The following is a 20,191-nucleotide window of genomic DNA, read 5'->3' as shown; positions in this document are numbered from 1 at the left end:
ATACGCTGCAAAAGTGACTGCACATTTTTGGTGAAGCAACATAAATTCGATCGTCAAGCACATGATTTAAATTCACGACTATCTGGCCACTGAGCGCTAAAATACCAAATGCAAGATATTAACATCAATTACAAACCATGCTGCACATTCAGCGTCGCATAGAAAGTCTCTTTGCGCTCTGCATAAATATGGTCTTGACCACATAATTGATTCCTTTGCTGAATTTCATATTTCACTGCCTCTAAGCCACACAGCAGATCTCATTTCCACGGAGATTTCCTCTGAGAACTCCTCCAACAGTCTGAGGACAAACTCCCAAAGCTCCTCATTGTTGGAGAAGGTCAAGGTGAGAATTGCAGTAATTACACTTTGAGCAAAAAAACGAAGAGATTCCAATAGATTTGGCTAAGTTTCTCCCAATTCGTCATCGCTGAATTCCCTCGCGAATTCAGAGCGCTGAGATGTGATCACGTCTTGGCAGTGAAGCAGTGCTGTTGTTTTCCGAGCCATTAGTGCAATAAGTAAGACAATCACCTCCGTGGGTGAACAGGGGAAGAGACGAGCGAAATAATATATTCAGATGAAATAATTGCCCGCGAGAGAGTGTCACAGACCCCCTAGAATGCACTCCGAGGTGTGGTCGTCTCTCCTTACAGCGAAAAATTGCCGAAGGATTGCGTTCACATTCCACAGATACAAGTCATAGAATATTCACATTCAATATATACAGTTTTGCTGACACAAACATAGTGTTTACTCCATTCTATTATTACCTGACATAGTGCTAAAGTGAAAAGCCATTTTGCATTCTTAAACACCCAGACAATAATATACCGTTCACAAGTCACAAGCATAACTTCAGACGATGTTTCTAATTATTCTCTCGAGTGTTTAGTTGAGAGTTTAATGCTCAATGCGAGTGTCCAAATGTCCAAAAGTTCAGGAAGTGAGTTTGTGGCTTTTTCTTGAGAGTAATGTCTGGTCAATTGTTGTGTCATCTTTCATCTCTAGCTCTCTATTATCCAAGGGGACGATAATATGGCTAAAATCACACTTTTCAGGACTTCAGACTTCACAGATTAGGACTATCATCTAACTGAAATCTAACTAACAGTTCTATAACTTTGATTTTTAGACTTTCTGCTTATAATTACACTTTTCGATATCAATATTTATTCTTAATTACACTCATTGTAGCTTAAAATTTGGTGTTTGAGAGTAAAAATTTGAGGTTATGTTTGATTTAAAGTTTCTTAACTTCCAGAATCGTGATTTGCATTAAATACAAATACACAATTCTACACTCATAAATGACAATAATTTCGTTTTCAGTGTAAAAATTTCTATTTTAAATTCTTTTTCCTTCTTAACAGATCACATAACCTAGAAAATATATGTCAGAATGGAGAATTGGATAAGAATTAATTCACAATTCGTATGAAAAATCCTTAAATAATTCTCAGAACACAGTGAAAAGTTTACTATTTGAATAAAACGAATAATAAGGCCAAAATCAGTGATCTTGTGCCTAATTTCTTAATTTTATTATCCTAAAAATCAACTGAAAACTAACTAAAATCTGATAACACAAAAATTAATTTTTGAGAGTAAAATATTCAGTAGAAAATCAAAACTCAAATATAAAAAAAATATTGAAACACTTCTTAAAAATTCTTCTAATCTGTACAAAACTTCTGACTACATTATCTCCTCCTTTGCTTGTAAAACCAACTGAATTTTGAATTATAAAATAGACTTTAACTAAATCATTGAATATTTCAACGCAATCAGAAGTGTTTTACGTTTTAATTTATCCTTTGTAATTTCTAGTTCCACTAAAATACCTCAAAGCCGCACCTTTTCATGGAAGCACTCTATGAAATTCACTGCCACCCAGGAAGTTAACGAGACGCGTCCACCCTCAGCAAACACACCTCAATTGAAGTCGCTTCAGGGAAATAATTGAGCAAATGGACTGTCGATTGGGGGATAAGCTCGAATGTTTCGTGCTCTATCTTGGGGTGTGTTCGTCTCGTAAACGGCTCATGATTTGAAATGGAATAAAAGTGAATGGACTCTGGCGAGCGATGGAACAGTGATATCGCCTGAAACTATGCGATATTCTCGATGGTTAAGGCGAAGCCACATGCCAAGGGGTTTAAACCTCAAAAATATTCATTCATAAATATACGCTGAATTGACCGATGAAATACATATTCACGTTTATTACCTGTGGTGACTTTTGTTGTATCACAATTCAGGCTATTTAAACTATCTTTCGCTCTGTCGTCATTCGCTGAGTGCGAACAATTAATTGATTTACTTATGCTTTTCTTGTACCAAATCTATTTTCGAGGGAAGCATTTTAATAGCCCTATCAAAGACAATTTGTTCTCGTGACTGCTGAAATGCATTTTGCAACTCACCAGATTTATCGTCCACTTTACCACTCGAAGATTCTTCAATCGCTCAGCTTCCTTGCAAATCCTCATTATGCACTGAATCCGCACGAGATTAATTAAGCGGATGATGATGACAAATAAGTCCAGTAACTTCATTTTCCCACACACACACTCTTCCTCACCGTCAAGAACAAAACAAATCACACAATTCCTTTCTCTACCGTCTTACGAAAAACACTCCACGCAATTAATGGTGAGACACTTTCTTAATGCACACACACACTTCCTGATAACTCCGATTGTGGCAGCGCGCAAGACGTTAGCTCCTCACAAAAGTCAGGTGAGAAATGGCCCGTTATGGTGATGTACCGCCGAGTGCACGCACTTTGTGCTTTGTGTCCAAAGTGGCTCTCGTCCCTCCTCAAAAGCGCCATTCAGGACAGTCGCCGGAGCTCCAGAAACGCCGTCGAATTCTAATTGAGCGTAATTCACCGCCACAAGACACGCGCCGCATACAAAGTACTTTCATAGACACTTTTCGACAACTTGTGCGCGTGCAATTTTAAGGTGTGATCTTTCCTTGCGGTGACATGGAAAACCTTCACCTCTCGCCTCATGTGCCGAAGAATGTCTGTGGTAATGCAATTTGCGTGATAGGAATAGGAAATGGGATGAAAGTTCGGACGCATTTCCTATTGTGCCAGTATTTCTATAGCAAAATCAAGTCATTTTTATATACTCTTTATTTGATTCGCAGATTTTTCAACAAATTTCTTGAACAAGTAGATTTATACATAATTGATACAACCTCGTCTCATTGTTAGCTGCCCTTCTTCTTCATCCACGAGGGCATGTTGTTCTTCACGGCGTCGCCGATTTGCCGGTACACCATGAGGGCGAGAATGGGGATCACGAGGCGGGCGTCTTTGAAGAAGTACACCCAGCACGCGGCCAAGAACAGCGCCAAGTCGGTCACCCAGGCCAGCGTGGACTTCACCTTGATGTCTGCGTCCTCCTGCGAAATCTCCTCCGGCGTCTGGGATCTCGATGGCGAGGGTGGCGGACTGGGTGGCTCCTTGGCCTTCGGCACTTCAGGCGCCTTCACTGCCAGCGGTCGCCTGTTCGCCGCTGCAGGCGACTTGGACTCACTGCGATTCCTCGTCTTGGAAGCCGCTCTCTTCTCCACGGCCGACTTCACGGGTCGCCTGGTTTGCGACGAGGCAGACACATCTCTCGACTTGGGCATCTTCTTCTCCGCCACAGTTTTCGGCGCTGGTGATCTCCCTCGCGTTGTCACATTACTGCTCTGCGCCTTCTCACTTGGCGCCGTCTCAGGGCGCTTTCGCGTTGCCGAACTGCTTCGTGAGCGATTCTTTGGTTCTGCAGAAGGCGCTCGCTTCACTTCAACTGGCTTTGGTGGCGGCTCTTCCTCTTCGGGTTCCGCGGCCAATTTTAGCTCGTCGGCACTGAGATAGATGGGAACGGGAGTTCTTCGACCACTGCTAAATTCACGCACGAGATCGCTGTAGTGATCAATCACCACCTTCTCCTCCTCCAGCGACGCTTGTCTCTCCTCCAGTTTCTTCTTCTTCGCCAGCTCACTCGCCGTGAGAGGCTTCTCGACAACCACTGGTTTCTCCTCCTGCAATTTGCTGTTGCTGCTGCCTTTGGACAGAGGTTTCAGATCGAATATCTTCGACAGCGCTCCCTTCTCCGGAGTCTTGCTTTTCCTGTCGTTGTCGTCTTCCTTGGAAGAGGAGTCGCCCTCCAGCGACGTTCGTCTCTTGAGGATGGGTTTGGGAACAAAGTCCGGACTCGGCAGGTTGAAGGGTCTCGACAGAATCTCCGCCGATTGATCCGGCGCAGGCTGACTGTAGGGAGATCCCACCCTAACCTGCGCCCCACTGGGATGATAAGTCTCCAGTTCCTCATCTCCCGAAAAGACGTTTGCATGTTCCCGGACTTTTCTCTTGAACTTCTCAGTTTCTGACTCATCTGATGACACCGTGCTGTCCGTGTAATCATCAGTGTACTCAAGATCTCCCCTGTCTTTGACGTACTCAATGGATTCATTCGATTTCATTGGGCTCTTGCGCTTTGTTTTCTTCACTGGAATTTCCTTCTCCACGCTGCCAGTTTCTGAGTCTTTCCGCCGCAGATTTCCCGGCACAATTGCCGGCATCTCTCCCGATAGTCGACGTCTGAGAGAGCTTCTCCTTTCGCCGCGATCGTGCTCACCGAAGGAATCCTTCCGCGTCAAACTGGGTGTTTTTCTCAGAGTTGGCACGATTTGACCCTGTTTCTTCACCTTTTCCGCCTCTTCTTCAGCCTCCACAGCGTGATAAAACCTGGCCATGGCTCTCTCATAGAGCAATTCTGTGGAGCTGACTGATCGCCTGAGAATGGGCGGAGGAGGAATTTCAATAGACAATTCTGGCGCTGACAAAGACAATGGCGGTGGAGGCATAACTTCGTCCACCTCAAAGTCAAAGGATTGTTGTTCTGCAAGCAAATACATAGTTTAAAGCCATTCCACATAAAGGATCACAAAATGCTTACTTGATGGCGTATTCTTCGAGGGATCTTTGTCATCATAGAGGACGAGAACGAACTCTCCACTGCTGTGAACTCCTTCGTTGTTCTCTCGCGGCGCTCTTAAGCTCTTCCACGGCTTCTGCATGTCTTTTTCTGGTGTCAAATTGGCAATCTCCGGAACGATGTCCTCTTTGCTGACTTCCTCAATCTTCTTCTCCGGCGATGGCTCCTGAATCTTCATCTGCACAATCCTCGGTCCCACATCTGCTGGCGCAAGCTGAACACGAACTGTGCTCTTCTCGCTGAGGACTGTTTGCTGGACTGGTTCCGGAGTCTTTTCTCTTGTAATCTGTTCTCTAACTTCCTGAGCTGGTGATGGGGTTCGTTCTGGAGGTTTCACTGGTTCTGGCAACTGAAGATTGACCTGCTTCTCCGGCGATCGTTCCGGTTTCGCCGGTGATCTTTCTTTCTGCTTCGCCGGCGACTTGTCTCTCTTCTCCGCCGCCGCCAGGGTGATGGGATCGGGTGTGCCGTAGGATATGTCTCGTGCTATCGTTTCCGAATCGAACACCTGAGGTATCAACTGAATATTGACCGTGGGTCGCTGAATTCTGAGGCGCGCCACGTGAGTCTGTTCGCTCTTGTCCACCATCCGTGTCAGCTGGTTTATGTTGCTGTCCAGGGACTGACTGGCCGGCGCGGGCGGCGAGGCTGTGTGCTTTCGTCTGGGAACAATCGTTGGTCGTTGATCGTCGATAAATACACTAGTATCACTTGAGCTATTTGGCTTGGTGATGCCTCTCTTGGGATCTGGAATAAACAGCATGTCCGACTCCTGGCTCGGCTCGGACATCCCGTACGGATTCTCCGCCTTCACACGAAACTTGTACTCACTCCCTTCGATCAGATCATTGAGGGTGGTTGACAATTGACGCGTTGTCGTGGCCTTCAGCCACACATTCCAGCCCACACGGTAGTACTCCACCACGTAGTTGCCGATCTTGCAGCCGCCATCGTCCTCCGGCTCCGACCACGTCAGCGACACAGACTTGCCGATGGACATGGAGATCGTGACCTTCCCCGGCGGACTGGGGCGCGATGTCACGGTGACGAGGAAGGACGCATTGTCCTCGCCCAGGCTGTTGATCGCCCTCACGTTGTACTCTCCGCGATCGGAGCGTCGAGCGTTGGTGATCTTCAGAGAGGAGTTCCTCTCTGTCGTTACGATTTCGTGGCGATTGTCAGACTTCACTTCCTCGCCATTCTGCAGCCACGCGATTGTGGGCGGCGGACGGCCGGCCGTGCCAACCTTCAGCCGAATAATCTCATCCGCCTCGATAAGCAGCCCGTCTTCGTATTGACGCGGCAGCCGAATCTTGGGCGGCGCCTCCACCTTCAGCCGACACCTGGTCACCACGTGCCCGGCGCGATTAGTCGCCGTGCACTTGATCTCACCTGAAAGGCAATTAAATTGATCTCAAGCACAGCATGAAAGAGATTCGCTATCTGGCCCACCTTCATCGGTCAGCGCTGTCTGATGAATCACTAGGAGGCTCGTGTCATTCTCCGTGAGTATTTTCGTCCGGCGACTGCTGAACATCTCGAAGCCATCCTTGAACCAGTTGATCTCGGGCGGCGGCGTTCCCACGACGTTCACGTGGAACTCCACGCGCTCGTTCTCGATGGCGGTGCTGTCTTGCAGCTCCTGCACGAATCGCGGGACGCTGATGGCCGTGCGCTGGAGAGTCACAGTCAGTCCGTCCGATAGTTCGCTGGCCGGCGACAGGCCGACGATGTTCTCGGCTGTGACGCGAAACTGGTAGCGCCAGCCAGGTTCCAGGCCGCTCAGGGTGAGTTCGGTGTAGGGCACGAGGCCGGGGGTGGCGCGCACCCAGTGCGGGGAGCCAGTGCGACGGTGCTCCACGAGATAGCCCAGGATTGGGGCACCGCCGTCCGAGAGGGGCCTCTCCCAGCGAATGGTGACAACATCGGGCGCTGAGTCGGCATCACCAGGCACAAGCGTTGGCTTCCCTGGAGCCACTGGAGGCTCTGCAAAGGCAAATTGCACATCAATTGTAAATCATATCAACTTGTCTTCATATCTGCAGCGTCTGCAGCTTATTGCCATCTAAAAATTCATTTTATGGCGAAAAATATCTGCCAATAAATTCCGTGTGCATGAATGCAAACATTTCTCATCACTTTCGACGGTTAAAATGGTTTAAATGGATAAATATGTTGGGCAAAATAAGAAATAATACACACATTTTGCTCAACTACAATTTTACTGTCTCTGCCTAAAAATATCCCATCCGAAGTGCTTGACGCAGAGAAACACTGGGTTCGACTCTTACAGATTCACCCAAACCATTTTTCACCCAAAAGCAATATGGGTAAACTCAGGTCTGAACTGTGAATATTTGCGGAAAAACTCCTTCCTGATTCACCAACACAGACACTCCGTCACTCAATTGATCACTTTCAATCTGAAAATCTCACTCGTGATTGTGTGATTTGACTGGTGGAAAAATGCACAGGGAGGAATTCACAATCCGGCACTGGCGGTCAATTTCTCCCATTTCACTGGCGAGAAGAATTCGCCTCAATCGCGCAAACTACCTGCAGTTTTCCAGTGGACGTTCTTTCGCGGACGATCCCGAAGCTGATGTTTTCCCGATGTGTTGCCCATTTCGGTGCCCCAGCTGAAGACTCCCTTGCTCACATTTATAGGCAGCGCGAGATAAGAACACCCCGTGCAATCACTTCACGCTTGGCACGAGTGAAAAAAGCCTTTAAGACCGACTCGGAACACTGTCAGCGACGTCAATTGTCGTGTCTCGCGGACTCACTGCTTGGTCCACATATCTCGTTTTAGAACTGAAACACCCAAGAAACTTCCCGTCGGGTGGGACTCCTCGGCAATTGGGAAAATTCTCACAGCGAGCGTCGCATATTAGTTCAGGCCAGAGATCGTCTGCGGCGGCGCAAGCCGGAAGACTGTGAATCCGCGAGGTGTGATGGTCTGCATGTGTGCACACGTGCCCATATGTATGCCCCGAAGGTACCGTTCGCAATAGACTTATGGCAAGATTCGCCAAGACTCTGGATATCATGCCCAAGAGCCCCGGATTACCAGGAATTACTCGCTGATGCTGAAGAAATAGCTTTTTCTTCGCTCTTTTTGCATTCAAAGTATTGTTGATTTTCTTTCAATACCATCAAAGAACTGTAGTTCTTTCTCAAACCACCTGTGATCGACCAGGAATAATTGCAATATCGAGAAACTAAGGGGAAAAGCACTAGTCGATTGCTGAGATATTTTAATGGTCTTAATCAAATATTAAAATGATGATTTTTACTATTAAATAATCAAATTTGAATGGAAATAATCATAAATTGAATGTTTTTAGCAAAATATTTAAAGAAATTAAATATTTTAAGAATATTTAGAAGGAAAGGCCAGTGTTCTTACCACAGGGAAATACAAACGGAACATCAACATGTCTTTAAAGTTAAAATTACTGCCCTTTGGCGGCAGTTTGTGGAGAATATAATAAAATATATAAATTTATTTCAATTTTGATTAAATATCCAGAAAATAATCAAGATTTGAACAGAAATCACAAAGAATCAGTAGAAATGATTGAATAATCACAAATTTAATGGTCTGAAATCGCGAGTTAAACATTCTCTATCACTTGCAATACCTTTGAACCGCGATAGAGCGAGAGTTGGAGCAAGTATCCTGTTATGAAATCAGATGCATTTGAGATTATAATCTTCTCAAGGCTGATCCGCTGAAGCATTTTTTGCCCATTCAGAAAAGTTGTTCCACTCCTTCGTCAATAGCGCTTAATTCTTTATTGAGAACCACAAGTGAAAAGCAAGGTTGAATAACAAATGTATTGTGCGCATATGTATGTGCATTATATGTATGTCAAATATGCTCATTTCTTGCATCACCGCAGCGCGCGAGCACTTTGCAGAGACTCTAACCTTCTCCCTCTCAATTTGTTCTTTGAACCCATCACCACATGCTTTCTCCTGGCTGTTGCTGTCTCACTCCGCGAGAACACTCCGGCGAAGTGGGATTAATTCCAGCGGCCCGCGAAACCGGTATGGAGAGTGCCTGGAAAAACGGCCTCACCACTGAATGGAGTGTATGGAGAATGTAAATTTCGCTGGGCCGCGGAGTTGTGCTTGGCGAAGGGGCCTCAGTCAGTTCTTGATCGCGTCTCAGAGTGGAGGCGCAGCGCACTTGCAGTGGCAGGCGAACCAGTTTTCTCATGATCGACGTCGGAAGCTGAATCCGCGGATGAACTATCGTCGACCTCAAGACGTGTCGTGTGACTACCGCCCAAGGGAGGCCTATTGAGGCGAAACAAGAGGAGAGCAACAGGTTGAGAGAACCTCTCGCGGATAATTGAACCATCCATCGGCATGTGCACAAGTGCATACATAATGCCCGATGAACAATTATAGTTTGCGCCTGTGAGAATTTCTCTCGGAATTTTCTTTTTTTTTCTCTGCATACAAACAATATTCGCGCGACGACGCAAAATAGAAGGCAGTCGATTGTGAAGTGCGTTTTTTTTTTCGGGGTGGAAAGTGTGTAGCAATTGTGATTCTAACTATTCCATCCATGTGCTGGTTTTTCTCTGCGCCTTCGGTGCTGTGTGAATTCCTCTGGAATTGAGTGCGCGGAGTGGCAAAGGAACGATTCCAAGACATTGCGCCAGTCCGTCACTCGGTCGCACTTCGCGCTGACCTCAATGGACATTTCGAGAAATTTCAGCATTTTCACCTGAGAGGCTGCGTTATTTCCTGCACTGGACAAATCTGGGTGCAGCGCGACTGAAAAAAGAAGTGGACATATGAGAAAAATGGAAAATATCACGATGCCGTCCAGCGGCAGTGATATTTTATAACTGTAAAGACTGCCACCTCTGGTTGATGGCCCCATAAGTCGTCCGCAGCCTCCCAGCGAGAACGACGGAGAGATCTTCGAGATGATCGGCGGTTAGATTGAAAGTTGCCACATCGCCGAAGTGACCCGCCAGTGATAGTGCAGCGCGAGAATTCACCAGCGCTCGCAATGGAGGAAGATGTTCTCAATGCGCTGCAGACGCGTTCCGCATTCTTGCCAGGTGGGCGTGACAGGGACAACAATTTGCTCCTAGTGATACCCGTGCCATTCGAGCTGCACCCATGGACCAAGCCATTCCTCGAGACCTCCATCAAGTACATTTTATCGTCGCTCAGGTTTGTGAATTTCAGCTGATTGCCTCGCGCTCTTTCACCCATAAAACCCCAACATTAGCGCCAAACAGAAACTTTACGGCCGACGCAATCAATGTTTCGAGAGTCAAAATATTTGAGGTCAAGCCTCCAAAATTGACAAGATTTATGTGACTCGTGATTCTCATGTTAGTCACTTTCAGTTATTTCGCACCTCGATTATTTTCTCAGAAAAGCGTGTGTTTAAACAGCAATTTGAGCTATTTTGAGCGTAATATTCTAATAATTCAAATTAGTGTTGTTTCTTTTCACATTCATTCTAATTTCTATTCTATTACGACAAAAATAATAACAGTCTTCAGCAATTAATTGATGCTTTCGCAAGATAATGTCTGGAAGTTTAATCCAAGGGGGAGATAATACGGCTAAACTTTAGGACTTTGGCAGTGCTTAAAACGTTCGTTTTCATTATTTTCTTCTCCTTTTTCGGAACTTCATAGTATTTAGGAGTTTTTGTCTTAAAAAAGACACAATTTTGCCTTGAAAACTTACAGAGAAACAGTATCTTATAAATATTTGAAGTTTCTAGAGGATATTTTGACGTTATATTCAATTTTAAATCGCTCTTTAGGATGCACTTTGACACATAACCTAAAAATTACCTTTAGATATCGCTAAGAATCTTTGAACGAAACTTTTTTGGAATGTTTTCAAGGCAACACTGGAGAAAATTTGCTATTTTAGACTAGGAAATCGATCAAACAGCTCTTGAAATAAGCAATTTTGTATCTTGAAATCTTTAGAGGTTATGATCAATCTTAGCATAGATCTTCATCAGATTTCCTTAATATTCTGCCAATAAATTACAAATTTTACCAACTTAGAAGTAAGAATGAATGATTTTGAAGGTTTTTTAGTGGCAAAATTTGTCTTAAGTTCATGACATAACCTAGAAAAAATGTAAAGAATAATTCTTTCTCTCCAAATATTGCGTCAATTCCTTTTGAAAGTGACTTCCTCTTCCAAATACTTTATAATATCTCCCCCTTGCTTCAAATTATTCAACTTCTCAATTGCATTACTCTATAATTTATCCTTGTGTTTTTATTCTAAGCATTGCAAATATTTTGCTCAACATTTCAGTGACGAAACCAAAAATTGCGGCTTCACGGTGATCGTGGATGCTCAGAAGTGCTCTTGGCGCCTCGCGAAAATACACATGAAAGCCGCATCGCTGCTTGGTGCTAATTTGGCGTCACTCATTGTCATTCGGCCAGATGCATTTTGGGATAAGCAGCGTGTTGAGAATTGCGCAAGAGCCAGCAAGACTGGAGAGGTGAGAAAAGACTTTTGCTGGAAAACAAGCAAGTATTGTTGACTCCGATTTAACATTTGTAATTTCGATGAAAAGCTCCATTCTTTTCCCGCTTAAAGTCAGCTTCTGTTGTGAGAATTCGAACAGACCCCTTGAATTTGCTTCACTTTTGTTTTCCGAGACCATTCTTCATCATTAGACCATTCTTCATTAGATCTGCTATCGCGACTTTAGGTTTAGAACGAGTTTTGATCTAACGGTTGAGAATTTCGCCGATTAAAGCCACGCAAGATGAGTTCATTAGACTTGCGTCGCCTATAAATTTTTCTCTTACCCTTATCTGTATGCAAACACGTTTAACCAGACACTTCTCACCGAGAGTCTCCCATTTCAGCCGATAATCATCTCCAAGTCCCGCCTCGGAAAGTATTTCGACATGAGCGAACTGCCAGATGAATTGGGTGGCACACTTGCCTATAGTCACGAACAATGGCTCCACAATCGCATGGTGAGTGCAGACGCCGATGGAAATTACTTTCGTCGTCATCTGGCAAATTTCGATTAATTTCCATTCAATTCTCTCTGCCCGAATTCTCTTTTTTTCCTCTGTCACCGCAGCGCGTCGAGGAGTTCAAGAAGGCGTACGACAGATCTGTGAATGACCTAGAAAATCTACACGTTACATTGTTGGATAGCAAATCATTGCGGGCAAACGAGACGGAGCAAGCCCTGAAAACATGCGCCACACTCAATGGGGACGCCCAGAGATTGGTGCAGGCCGTCATTGAGAATGGTGAGCAAGAAATCACTTAAAGACACCTCAATATATCGAAAGCACACTCGCGCGCCCAAGGAATGCTCGCGATCGGTGGAGAATTGCAAGGAGAGAGTGTGCAGATTAGTTGGCATTGCCAATAAATTAGCTGCAAATGTAGAGATTGCGAAAATAATATACAGATTAGAGGGACTTTTGCCCAGTGAAATGAGCAATATCAGTTTGCAATAAAATTTTCACAACACTCAAGCACAGGAAGGAATGCAAAAAGTTGCTGAATAAGTTGATGTTTGCTTTCAGAGAGGCCATAAAAGTTCTTCCACACCGCTCTCAGAATTGGCAATCAGATGACATCTTACGACTCTATTAAGATTATCCATGAACATTATCATATCCTGTCTCTATAAAGCCTGGCCAAGGGGAAAGTCATTCGCAAGTTGAGACCGTAAACTTTGTAATTATTACTCAAATTTTGATTATTTCATACAAAATTCTGATTTGTTTTTAATTATTTTCTGAATATTTGATAAAAAATTGATTATTTTTTGAATATTTTTTGATATTTTTCTTTAATCTGATTATTTTACAATTTTACTTTAAAAAAAAATTGTTTTTTGATTATTTAATTCAGAATTTGATTATTTTCAAAATTAACTTTAGAAAATATTTTTTGTTTTTTTAAATTAATACTTGTTTTTCTGATTTTTTCTAATTTTATTTAGGAAATGAATTTTTTGACTATTTAATACAGTATTTGGTTATTTTGATTTTTTTTGTGATTTCACTCGAGAAAAAAATCTTTTTTGATTATTTATTCAAAATGAGATTTTTTTTCTTCAATTTTACTTGGGAAAATAATCATTTTTAAAATTATTTTATTCAAAATTTAATTGTTTTCAATTTTACTTGGGAAAATAATCATTTTTTTGATTATTTTACTCAAATAATTGAATTTTTGATTAGAGAACATTAAGTTTCTTCAAAAATCGCCTTGTGATTTGCCCCTTGAGCCTGGCAAAGAGAGATTCAAGATGAAAAAAAACACGCCCACAAGCCATCTTTTCAATATGCTACCAATCCAGGCAATTAGTATTCATATAATTCCTCATAATAAATTAACAAAATTCTTACAACAACATAAATTCACAAAATTCATCTTCAACAGGAGAGAGAGTGAGAGAGAGTATTCTCACACATAAGAAATGTTTACCTTCTCTTCCACTGTCTCCCATTGAAGTTGTTAAGTAGACATTTGAAATGCTCCAAACAGGCCAAGATTGTTGATGAAGAAAAGTTCATGAATATTCCCACTGGCTCTCGACAAATGGACTCTGTGGCTGCTTTTATGTCCAACATTCAATTCTCACCACTATCTAAATTGTAAAATCAAACGCTGGTGGTATTAAAAGAAAAGCATTTCCATGCAGAAGATATCTCAAAATTAATTAGCGCCGGAGCGTGTTTGTGTGGACATTTTCTTCCAATGTGTAGAAGCAATGGAGAGAGAGAACTTTGAAGAATTTTCTAAGTAAATTCACATTACATTGTTTTGAACCTGTACAATGAGCGAGAAAATGCGAAAGAAATTTTTACTCACACACAATTTTACAAGGATTTTATTTATAACGTCCGAAGATGTTTATTTAGCCACAAGTTTATCTTTTCTTTTCTCTTTTCCATTCACACTGAGAAAATGATATAATTAAATTGTTGTCGGCAAAAAACCGATGATCCACCGTTGCTTTCATCAGCATTTATCGCATAGACTGTTTGGAAAATATAGCCAATAAAATATCTCAAATGGCGATTAATGTGACGTCTTTCTAATAAAACAATTATCATAACAATGAGATTTTTCTCACATATCTTGACGCAGAAGAAATGTACATTGCTCTCCAGCGTTCCAACAATCTTATTAACACAAATGGCTCGAGTGCGTGAACTGCATTTCCGGCTCTTGGAATTTGCGAAAGGCTGTGTGAGGAAATTATGCATTGAATAGCAATTGAAAGTTTGAGTGGAAGCTCATTTGCGCGAGCGCACTCTTCAATGGCCCATGAGTTTATTGCAGTGCATTAAGTGTTTTCCTCTGTCTCAACAGGAAAGACATTAATCGCCGACTTGAGCAAGATCACATGGAATCCCAACTCGGACTTTGTCAAGTCGCCAGATCTTGTGGACGCTCTGGAGTTCATCAAGAGGATGCTGAATGACGTGGAAAAGCGCCAAACGGAAGCGGCAAATGCGTGGATTGACTTGGAGAAGAGCATGGAAGTGGCTCGTGAGTTGGCATCACTTGAAGAAGGAGTCGCCTTCGTGACGAATTGGATCCTCTCCACGGCCGAGGCGATGCTCACGGCGCAGAAGAAGATCGGCTACGACGTGCAGACGTCGGAGGAGCTGAGGAAGAAGCACGAGCAGCTGGAGATGCAGTGCTGGGACACGTATGGACTGTATGCCGAACTCTTGCACAAAATCAACATGTTTGACGTGCCGAAAGACTCATTCATGCACAAAGACTTGATGTCGAAGAAGGACTATATGGACTTTGTGTGCCGCAGCTTTGCCACTCGACTGGAGCGTCGGAGGAACACTTTAATCACTTCACTGAGATTCTTCCGGCTCGTGTCTGAGTACTTCGACAGAACCAGTGAAGTGTTTGAGAGTCTGGTCATGAGAAATCGCCTCGATGACTTCGAAATGGCCCCAATCAATCTGCAGAAGCTCAAAGACAGCCAGCAAGATTTGGGTAAATACACAAGCTTCCAAGTTCTTGTCACTTTGCATCGCGAAATACATCATTTTTAGAAGGAATCTTAGAAGAAATTGCAAGAAATAGCGAATATTTAAATACGCCAGGCGAACTTTTACGTCCAACAACTCCGCATTATAGCGCCAAGAAAGTTGTAAAATTGTCTGGTGAATGATAAATCATTTTCAGCACATGCCGAAATTATATTAGCTTTAAAACTGTCATATAAAAATGTTTGGCTAATCGTGCAAAATCCCTCATTATTTCATTTCACAGAATCCGTCGAGAGAGAACTGGTGAGAGAGGGCGAGAAGCTGAGCGACATGCTCGCGATGCCAGTGAAGGATGCTCTTGGATGCGACATTGGTGTCGATTACAGCGAAGATATTGTCAACATTCGAGACATTCTGGACGCGAGCATCGCCCGCAGGAACATCTTCATCGACAGCGTGGAGTTGCAAAAACTCACTCTTGAGCAAGTGACGTACATCCATTCGTACGAGGAGGACGCCAGAACGGCGATAAAGTGGATGGAGGATTTGTACAGCGTTATGATTAAGTTGCACTCGCATGTGGGCTGCAACATGTACGAGATTCAGACACAAAAGGAGGAGCTGCAGACATTTCAGGAAACTGCCAAGGTGTGTCGCGCATTAAACATTACGAGCAATTGTGTTTCTCAAGCGGCTCTCTTCTCTCCCACAGGGAATCTTCAGCTACGGCTGCCAACTGTTGGAGGCATCACTCACGCTCAGACAGTCGTGCAAATTGGAGATCGCCGGCAACAGTGACATGCTGGCGGACTTGCAGCGCGCCTGGAGCAATTTGCAGGCCGTGAGTCAGGAGCAGATGACGCGCCTGAGAGTCTCGGCGGTCTTCCACCGCAGCGTGGAGGATCACTGTCAGAAGCTGCAGGAGCTGCGCGTGGCCGTGGAGACGACCTGCGACATCGACGATCCCGACAGGCGTCGCAGTCGCCTGCGGAAGTACCTGGCGTGCCGGGAGCGCCTGCTGGTGGAAGTGGGTCGCATGGTGCGCCTCGGACGCTTGCTCAAGACTCGGCTCAAAGAGGCGTTCGTCTTGGACGACAATTCCGATGGGTGAGTTTAATTCGGGAGACGATTTATTGTGAAATTCAATGGAAAAACAAGGGGAAAGTCACTTAGTGGAAGAAAAATAATTATTTTCCACGTTAAATTACGAAATAACCAAAAATTTATAGGACAGCGATTAATATTGAAATAAACTAAAGTTTAATAATCAAAATCATTCAGAAAAGAATTAAAAATTTCAATATTTTTTGGCATAATCAAAAAATTATTGAAATTTCAATCAAATAATTTAAATTTGAATAAAAATCACGAAAATAATCACAAAATAAGTGATCTAAAATTACGCTTGACTTTCTTCTTGTGAAAACAGTGCGAATCAGAGAAATTGTATTGAAATTTACTATTTCTGAGGAGTTCTATTTTGCCACTTTCATGACTTGCCCTGTTCCTCTTCGATCACACACAACTTTCGTCACTTTTTTGCGGTGTTTTAACTTTCAATTTGCTGGTGACCGCGGTTATTCGGTCACACCGTACTCTATGAGAATATAAAGAGTCGGGAAATTCTTTCCCACCGAAATAACCAGAAAGTCGGCTTGTGGGAGTATCTTTTGGCATCAATTGCTTCGACGTTTGGTCAGCCAGAGTCCAGTGTGATGTCGTGATTTGTACCTGCCACACGGGCTTTTGTGTCGTTCCTCGCGCTATGTATTTTCTGTGTTGCAATTAAGGCAATTTCATGGAGCTTTTAATATTCGGCTCTTTTCTCCCTTCTCGTCTAAAACCGCCTCATATTGCCTCTGTGTCTGGCTGAATGCCGGGATTTTGTGTGTCTCTCTAGTGTTCTAAAATTGTTTTATTTCACTTTAAACACTGGCCGGCACACAGACTCTGTTCTGCCACTGTGCCAACATCGCGCTCCGGCGTGTAATTGTTCTTCCCAAACGATACAATTTCCTTGTTGAAAATTCCCCCCAAATGTGTGTCGTTGGCGCGATCGTGGCATAAACTGATGCGAATTGCCGGTGGAGAGGAGAAATTACTTGTGACATTTTTCTAGGATGTCGTCATCGGGAGAAAATAACCGTGTCGTGATGGCGAGTGACAATGTGATCGCCTGCGAGGCGATCTCGGAGAAGCTCAACACTGTCGCCACTGTGGCTGAGGCACTGGACAATGTTTTGAGAGACACTCAGCACGGCTTGGAGGTCATCGAGACCACGACGACAGAGAAGAAGAGCGAAAATGGAACAGATGTAAGATTTACTGTCTCTCGCTTTATTATGGTCATAAGTGGGTAGCGCAGCGGTCAAGTTTATGGCACTGTGTGTTGAGATCCAACGAGCGCAAAATGCTAAGATCTCAACGTTGATAAGCTAATTGTTTGGCTTTCTTTCGCTCAGAACTTAGCAATTTGGTTGATGCACTAGCGGAAGTAGCAGCGATCAGTCACAGATGTCGCATCGTGTAAAATCATGCCATTTCAATCATATACTTCGTGATAACAACACTCAAGTGTATTGTATAAATAGCATCATGCAAATAACCTCAAAATTGAGGGAATTACACACTCTCAGGCCTTTTAGGCCACAAAGACATTTTGTGAAGTTCATAGAAGTTGGACTTTCTGTTTTTTGCTAAATTTTGATCAGAGAAAAGCAAGAAAATTATGGTGAAAACACAGCTTTTGTAATTTAAAAATTGTTTTAATTCATCTCTTTTTTCCCCACGCGAGTCGTGTATTTTCCTTCCTGCTCACGACAATTTCTATGTCGGGTGTGTGGCTGCAGATTTTACGTTGGGCAACCCGCGCTGAATTTGAGTTCGACGTGTCTGACAATGCGCTTGCTATCAAAATGGTCAAAATAGACCAATTTCATATGGAAAATCGAGAAAATTGTCATTGAAATGAATTTATATTGTGGAAAAAACTCAAAAATTAATTGATTTCGTTCATAATGAGCCATAATTGTGGAGAAAATCAGATTGTGTGAAGGCGCCAAAAGTTGATCTGCAGACCAAATTTTAAAAGGGAATCTGACGGGACCGAGCCGAGACGGTATGAGCAAAATGCTGTGTTTTCACCATTAGCATAATATTTAGCGAAAAAAAGCAGAAATATTTTGAAAATTACTGAGAAACTTGATCAAAAATTAGCTTAATATTTTGCTTGGGAATTGCTGTGTTTTTGACGATATTGAGTTTCCTTACTTCGTCTTAGCACTTTTCAGCTAAATTTGCTGTTTCTTTTAGCTTTTCTCGCTCGCTGGGGATTGAGTTAATTTGAGTGATTTGGGAAATTTAACTTCTTCTCTTCCTCCTTTCTTTCAGGACTGGAATTCCAGCCTCAAGTCATCGAAATCTTCCACCGAAGACGAGTCCTTTATCACTGCTTCTGACTGCACTTGGACTCCTCAGTCGCGCTCATCGTCTTATCACACTGCGTCTGAGTGTCGAGCGTCTCCGTGGTGGGATTCAGAGAAGAACTCCCTGGACATCGCTGACGTCTCGGACATCGAGACGGAAGTGCCGTCGAACAAACTGTCGTCGAATTCAGCATCTTTCGACGAGTCGGAGCACAGTTTCCGCTCTCAGACGACTCACTCGCCGCTCTATGCTGAGCACAGCGATTCCGATGACGCCAGAAAGAGATCTCACCGCGGCCGCGACTCGCCTGATCCCGGAGTTCTGCTGGACGACGAGAAATCGGACAGAAAGAATGAAGCTGATGTCGTGGAGAAGGTGAGGAGTGACGCTAATCCGAGTGCTCATGATTTCTTGGCCTGGAACGGCTACTATCAGAGCTTTATAACCAAGCAAACCATCAAGGGATGCTTCTGATGCGGCGCAACTTTCCACACACTCATCACAGACTTTCCCTGCTTCTTTTTTTCATATTAAGAAAACCTTCAAGACGAAGTACATAATTTATTTCCATATACAATGCAAAATACTTTTCACCTTTACTTAATTTATATGAATTAGCGTACTTTTTTTCTTAAGAATTATATTGTTTTCCAATTCATATTATCAAATTGATTAACCAAAGAGGATTCACGATGATTGACGAAGAAAATATCTCTTTGGTACATTATCTGTTTAACTTATATGATAATTATTATTGTTTTCCATCATCATATATTTTGTTTCAAATAAATTAATTAGCAATAAAAGTTCATTAGGCATAACACTGACTCTGCGCTCTTTCTCAAATGGCGTTCCAATGATCTTTTCAGTTCATATGAGTGAGGTTTCTATTTTGATGCACTTTGTTCAGCTAATTGCACGTTAATTAATCGCGTCTTTCCTTCCTTTCGACAAAAAAATTTGTGGCTTTTGGCACTGCTCCAATTAATATCTCATCATCATCATCATCATTTGAATATTGTTCAGGAAGTTGGCAAAATGGTCTTTAATTGAAGCAGAAACGTTTCTGCAAACAATAGCTCAATGAGATCACAGAGATCACAATAAGTGCATAATATTGCTGAAGACGAACTTTAAGCGCATGATTGCGTGCGATTTAATTGAAATTTGTTGGCACTTTTGCACAACATTCTTTACAAGAAGATTTGTGTAATTATGTAAGCTTTTTTCCACGCAATTGTCAAGAAATAAAAAAAAGGAAATTCCACTCACACTCCAAATATTTTGTCCAAAAATAACTAACATACAATTCAGTCATCTTTTCGCAAGTTTCGTTTGCATACATTTTTGTGGCATCATTTGTCTCCGAAGATCAACAGATCTTGCAGTGATTTTTCTAGTGAGATACTAAATTTTTCTCCACTCTCTTGACTCTGTTTGTGACTTCTCTGCCATACCTTGAATTTTCTACATCAATCTTCAGCCGCAGATCACAGAGATCACGATCACGGCGCTCGCGGCCCGCCGAGGAAAGGTTTCTGCCCATTCGCAATTCTGTGTTCGAGCCCGTGTTGTGTTGTGTGTTGTGTTGTGTGTTGTGCTTGTATATTTCCCAACACACACGCCGCTCTTGGCGCATTCGCCGGCTGCTCGTGAACACATGATCGCATGGAGAGCTGTGTGCGCGCGCGAGTGAAGCTGCGGCAGAGGCAAGTGAACAAGTCGCCAATAACTTCTTCAGTTTTCTCGATCGCT

The 20,191-nt window shown here is 43.2% G+C and overlaps 2 protein-coding genes across 3 annotated transcripts; one reads left to right on the top strand and one right to left on the bottom strand.

The window, feature by feature from the left end:
• Positions 1-3,132: 3,132 nt before the first annotated feature.
• Positions 3,133-7,804, bottom strand: LOC132259923 (titin-like). 2 transcript variants are annotated; one of them, XM_059757746.1, is made up of 4 exons: positions 7,557-7,804; positions 6,453-6,986; positions 4,962-6,392; positions 3,133-4,904 (listed from the first exon to the last, which is right to left on the bottom strand). In XM_059757746.1, the coding sequence occupies exons 1-4, from the start codon at positions 7,624-7,626 to the stop codon at positions 3,223-3,225; spliced, it is 3,717 nt and encodes a 1,238-aa protein (XP_059613729.1). In that variant the 5' UTR covers positions 7,627-7,804; the 3' UTR covers positions 3,133-3,222. The 2 variants fall into 2 exon arrangements, with proteins under 2 accessions (XP_059613729.1, XP_059613730.1); XM_059757747.1 differs by having other exon boundaries at positions 6,453-6,977.
• A 2,228-nt stretch (positions 7,805-10,032) lies between these two features.
• LOC132260647 (SEC14 domain and spectrin repeat-containing protein 1-B) lies at positions 10,033-18,910 on the top strand. Its single transcript, XM_059758904.1, has 9 exons — positions 10,033-10,199; positions 11,319-11,511; positions 11,855-11,998; positions 12,091-12,283; positions 14,367-15,014; positions 15,294-15,658; positions 15,723-16,117; positions 17,130-17,325; positions 18,401-18,910. The coding sequence occupies exons 1-9, from the start codon at positions 10,033-10,035 to the stop codon at positions 18,908-18,910; spliced, it is 2,811 nt and encodes a 936-aa protein (XP_059614887.1).
• Positions 18,911-20,191: the final 1,281 nt, after the last annotated feature.

The sequence above is a fragment of the Phlebotomus argentipes genome, unplaced genomic scaffold, assembly GCF_947086385.1.
Source record: "Phlebotomus argentipes unplaced genomic scaffold, Phlebotomus argentipes genome assembly scaffold_18, whole genome shotgun sequence".
Lineage (NCBI taxonomy): Eukaryota > Metazoa > Arthropoda > Insecta > Diptera > Psychodidae > Phlebotomus > Phlebotomus argentipes.
Note: the sequence above shows the minus strand (reverse complement) of the source record. Positions and strands in the feature narration are given on the sequence as shown.

What these genes read in the sequence shown, in the direction of transcription:
- LOC132259923 (XM_059757746.1), bottom strand. Translation starts at nt 7,626, where the DNA reads ATGGGCAACACATCGGGAAAACATCAGCTTCGGGATCGTCCGCGAAAG. An exon ending in CGTCCACTGGAAAACTGCAG is followed by an intron (nt 6,987 to 7,556) that starts GTAGTTTGCGCG and finishes TTGCCTTTGCAG; the next exon opens with AGCCTCCAGTGGCTCCAGGG. An exon ending in GACAGCGCTGACCGATGAAG is followed by an intron (nt 6,393 to 6,452) that starts GTGGGCCAGATA and finishes ATTGCCTTTCAG; the next exon opens with GTGAGATCAAGTGCACGGCG.
- LOC132260647 (XM_059758904.1), top strand. Translation starts at nt 10,033, where the DNA reads ATGGAGGAAGATGTTCTCAATGCGCTGCAGACGCGTTCCGCATTCTTG. An exon ending in GAGCCAGCAAGACTGGAGAG is followed by an intron (nt 11,512 to 11,854) that starts GTGAGAAAAGAC and finishes ACGTTTAACCAG; the next exon opens with ACACTTCTCACCGAGAGTCT. An exon ending in TTGGACGACAATTCCGATGG is followed by an intron (nt 16,118 to 17,129) that starts GTGAGTTTAATT and finishes ACATTTTTCTAG; the next exon opens with GATGTCGTCATCGGGAGAAA.